Genomic DNA, 5,000 nt, shown 5'->3' with positions numbered 1-5,000 from the left:
CGCGAAGGCTTTACGCAAGATCTCTAGAAATGTCAACTTGACGCTCATTTTGGCAATCAAATCTTCCTGTTCTAAATGAATCTCGTATTTTCGGAGTATAAACTGAACCTTGCGCCATACAGTATCCGCGTTCGGGGGGTCAGGTTGAATGAATAGCGCGCGCTTAGTCGGATGAGTGTTTTCGCGTCGAACAATGCGCGCAGTGTACTTCAGGAATCTGACGTAGATAAACTCCTTGATTGGAGGGGTGTCGAAAAATTCATCAAGTTCAGCATTTCAGTACTTGTAAGCCATAGAATCCTCGCCGTCGTCTCCTGGCTTCCTAGAATATCCACCTGCGGTCATCTGGTGTATACTCCTATACCATAAACTCGACAAAAGACTTATTTGTTCTTCAGTCGGACATTCATCTCCCACGCCAAAATTAAGCGTACTGCGTACGAAACTTTCCAAAAAGTCCATTCGAACCGCTTTTCTCAGGTTCTTGTGGTCTTTTTACATTTCGCGTTTAGAATGAAACTGGCCTGTTGCTTGACCAATACGGTATTTGATGTATTCATTTGGATCCTGATTATCGAGATTAGGGTTAGGGTTACCTGATCATAATAAGCTGATTTAGCAACAGAACGGGAACGTCAGTGGCGATGTCGCGCGCAGCAAAACTACTAATGAGAATTTAGAATAGAGAAGAAAATAGTGGAGTCTACTCTATTCTGAATTCTCATTGGTGTTTTATCTGCGCGCGCCGTCGCCACTGACGATCCCGTTCTGTTGCTAAATCAGCCTAATGGCCACTACAACCGGCCTGGTAGCCATAAGTAAGAAGACCAGATATCCTGAAGTTGCAAGGATGGAGTGAATTGCTTTGCAACCGACAAGAGGCAAGCTGAAGACCATGTTCGCTGCGCGTGGTAATCAAAGCCGCTTAGGCAATGTCGAGAGACCACCTTTTGCGAAGACAGAGGGACTCCAACACCACTATTTCACATCAGAGCGTGCATGCACCTGCTAACGGAAAAGCTGAAAGTATTATGAGACAACCCAACAAGAACGGGTATCTTTCCTTTTTACAAGGCGAAGAGAGCAATACCTCCATTTAGGACTAACTGAAACACTACCTTTCAACATCAAATCCTGACCCTGCCGCAGTTAGCACTCTACGAAGTTCTAATGCAAAGACAAGTAAGGACCATACTTGCCGACCAACTAATATGGAACAATTGTGACCGTAGCACGGCCATCAACAGAAGGGGTGAAGGTTGATATTAGGAACACCACCTTTAAAGGGAACAATTTAACAGTCGTGTTTAACAGTAGATAAACCAACATTTTACATCATATGAATCATGTGAATAGGGATACGTGTCAAGTAGTGGGACTACACCTGCAATAGACCACACAAATGGGAGCAACCAAGGAGCAAGTATACCAGCCGGGAAAGCCACTGCCACCGAGGAACAGGCACAACTCGTTGTATCCAGACCACAGAGCGTCAAACAGCGGCCGCTCTTTTTGTAAGACTAGGTTAAAAAGTTGCAGCATGCTTTAGTATTAAGAAGTAGATTTATTAAAAAGAGAAGCTCTCTTTTAAAACGTTAAGTGAGTAGCATCTAGTCCACATTCGGTTTTAGGTCACATGGTTTGCGAGGATGTGATATGTCAGTTTAGGTTTTCTCTTCGGGGAGTACGAGTCGTTTCAGGTGTAAATGCCTTCGCAATGAGAGTTCACTGTATGCCTCTATTTTTCAGATACGCATATCCGTCTAACTGGTCATACCTCCTCTCACGCTGGTCGGGTTGAAGTGTTTTCTAACGGAATCTTTGGAAGAGTATCCAGTCGCACCTATTGGCGGGGGTGGTTGCTATTGCCCCTTTGGCGAAAAAAGGAAGCTGCAGTTGTTTGCCGACAGTTAGGATTCCCAGGAGTCATTACTGCTTTGAACTACTCACCTTTTGGAGTGGGTTCAGGACCGGTTGTGATGTCTGAGGTACAATGCGTTGGTACAGAAAAGACCCTACAGCAATGTCAGTATAGTGATATGGTTAACAGCAGAGGCCGTTATGGAGTGGGAGTAGTCTGCAAGTCTCATTATTTTTATACTGGTGATATTGGTGAGTGGTTTATTATTGTAAAGGTTCACTTGCTTGTTGCTCAATCTGACTGAGTTTTAAAACTGGATCCGGTAGTCCACTTACGTACCATATTACCCACCCATTAATTTTCACGCGATTTCATTTTCCACTTTACGTCACGTGGTGTAAAATTACAAGACCGGGTTATCACGCAATTACCCCCGTCTCCGTCAATATAATTTGCCCTGCGATCATTTCCGTCTACAAGAAACAAACGAGAAGAAAAAAGGCAGCACGAGAGTTTCAACTTTTTCTCTTTATTATTATGGAAGAAAACAAACTTGTAAACAAAGCTCAAGTGCGAACAGTATTGCCTGTCCAGATGATGTAAATAGTTTTGTGCAAACGAGGTTTGGTGTTGAGTTATTGACCATGAGTCGTCATGTATAAGGCCTATTACAGTAGAAATAAAGTTAATTGAGCGAATGTACCTGCTTACCTTAATCACACGTATTCGCGGCAACATGTGGCCCGGGACTGATTCCCGGATTCGACCCCATATGTGGGTTGAGTTCGTTGGTTCTATACTCTGCTTCGAGGGGTTTTTACCGGGTACTCCGGTTTTTCCTTCTCCTCAAAAAACAGCATTTGATTTGCTTTGTTCTGATTTCAGTGGATTTGTAGTCTCCCCAATTTGTAGAGCATTTGCGCTTGGCTAAATAACCTTGAGACTACTTTTAATAGAAGGGTTGTCACTACAACACTGTATCACGTAACAGCGATGTTATGGTACCACACGAAACACCAATTGATGCTTAACAAAATGGGCCCACCCCTTGTGACGTAATAGGTTACCATGGCAACATGAAAGCTCTCCAAAAACACCCTATATTTCCTCTTAATATGATTATATCTCAAAAGTGAACTCGGTGACCCCCATTTTTAAATTTGCAACAAAAAAAATTTAATGCAGCTCTGAATTGGCACCCATGAATTTTCTAAAACTTTTCCGATAGTTCTATCTCAGGTTGCTAATTTATTATGGGTGCAGTTTATTGAATTTCAGTATGCCAGGAGAATAAAGTCTCATAGGGCGCACAGCGTAACCTATGAGATTATAAATTCTTACACTTCTAAAAGTTATAAAAACCTCTTTACAAGTATTGGAAAATTATTTACAATATAATACTAGAATGACTTATGCAGGTCGCTTATTTACAATTTACATTAGGAATAAAATTATGTAAATAACAACAGCTGAAAATATATACTTTGCTACAGTTTCTAATGTGTAGAACCTAATATTTAAATTTTCTTTGGGGTTTAAGAATATCATTTAAAGCAATGTTCATACGTAAGAAAGGCGAACGGTTGAAGGTAAGAGAGAGAATGTTTCATTAAAAAAAAAACACTAATTGTCAGCCAAAAGTAGCTGGTGATTTGATACTGGTCGTGCAAAGCACGAATGTAGCATTATTAGCGTGTGCCGTTTGCAGCAAATAGAACTATTTGCAGATTTTAATGGGACTACCGATCTTTATATTTGTTCGCTCGGTTTTACTTGTGCTATAGTTCTCAGACGATTAAGAGCCAAGTTTGTGGCTAACGACAGAGAGCAGAATTATTTGTCATAAAAAAACTTTTTTTCCTCAGTATTGACATATTTCTCTGTTGGTTTGCAACGACTGGAGTGACTAACCGTAGCTTTCTATTTGTCATAATACTGAACATAAAATTTAAAACAAGAGTGAGTTATTATTTAACGTCTTTCCGGAGGAAAAAATGTTAGTCATCTTGGTGAAAACGTTCCACGATCAGCCCATAAACGAGGTTCACATGGTTTCTTTTACATGTCTATATAGTGAATTGTCTTCAAGCTTAGAATCTGAGTGTGTGAAATATCTCGTTTTTAGTCCGTGGGAGTTAAGTTCGTCCTTAGATAATAAAGTTGAAGATCTTCACTTCAGGTTGTCTTGTTTTTGCTTGATCTTCTGTAAAAAATAACGTTGGAAATTTCCGTTGTCATTTTGCCTCATCTTCTGTGAAATATGACGTTGGAAAATTCTGCCGTCATTTTGCTTGATCTTCTGCAAAAATGATGTTGGAAATTTCCCCTGTCATTTTGCCTCATCTTCTGAAAAAAATGACGTTGGAATTTTCCGTCGCCATTTTCTCCGATCTCCTATGAGAAAAGACGTTGGAAATTTCTATTGTTATTCTGCGTGACTGTTTAGTCAAAAAACTGATAAAATTTGGTAAATATTGCAAAGTTGATAAATTCTCCGGAAAAATATTCTTTTTTCTTTCGAAATATTGCAAACTGGATAAATCATTCGGTAGAAAAGTGGAGATTCATCAACAACATTTATGGTGTGGTGCCAAAACAGCACAGATTGGAAAAAATGACCGCAAAACATATCATTTTTACCAGAATTGGACGGTTTTAGAATACGACGAAGTGTTTTAGGACGTGTTTATACTTATATCATGTTCTTATAATGTCCAGTCTTTCAAGAATTTCTTCTAAAAAAATAATATAATAAATAGGCTGTAATTTTACTGTTCATGTTATGATCTCAATCGTCCTTGCAATATTCAATGTACTTGACACTACTGACTTCTGCATGTTTCGTAGCACATCTTTTGTCCTTTTTCCCAGCAACTTCCGTAGTCCTTCTTCCATAGGCCTAGACCAACCTCCAAGCACGTCAGTACTCACGTCCATGATAATATTGTACTGGTGGACTGTATATCCAGGGTATCGTTCTTGTAAATACCATGGTAATGCGCCATACTTTACTAACTTCTCTTCATCCTTCTTTTCTCTATTCTCGATCCACGGACAATTCATCTCCCCGACTTCTACTTCCTTGCCTTTATAGTTCACTATCTTTGCATCGATTCTGTTATCTTGCAATTCTTGGTTC

The 5,000-nt window shown here is 39.9% G+C and overlaps 2 protein-coding genes across 6 annotated transcripts in view; one reads left to right on the top strand and one right to left on the bottom strand.

Annotated features, from left to right (window-relative positions):
* The window catches only part of LOC138042934 (dual specificity mitogen-activated protein kinase kinase 5-like), a 316,165-nt gene that overhangs the window by 164,639 nt on the left and 146,526 nt on the right, over positions 1-5,000 (bottom strand). The gene's annotated exons all lie outside the window — the stretch shown is intronic.
* Positions 1,751-5,000, top strand: part of LOC138042932 (scavenger receptor cysteine-rich type 1 protein M160-like) — a 355,331-nt gene continuing 352,081 nt past the window's right edge. The window contains exon 1 of the mRNA XM_068888993.1: positions 1,751-2,112. Within this exon, the coding sequence (XP_068745094.1) occupies positions 1,980-2,112 (133 nt within the window). The 5' untranslated portion in view covers positions 1,751-1,979. The remainder of the gene's footprint in view (positions 2,113-5,000) is intronic.

This window comes from Montipora capricornis, chromosome 3 (genome assembly GCF_036669925.1).
Source record: "Montipora capricornis isolate CH-2021 chromosome 3, ASM3666992v2, whole genome shotgun sequence".
NCBI lineage: Eukaryota > Metazoa > Cnidaria > Anthozoa > Scleractinia > Acroporidae > Montipora > Montipora capricornis.
The sequence above is the reverse complement of the archived record's forward strand: the minus strand, read 5'-3'. Positions and strand labels throughout refer to the sequence as shown.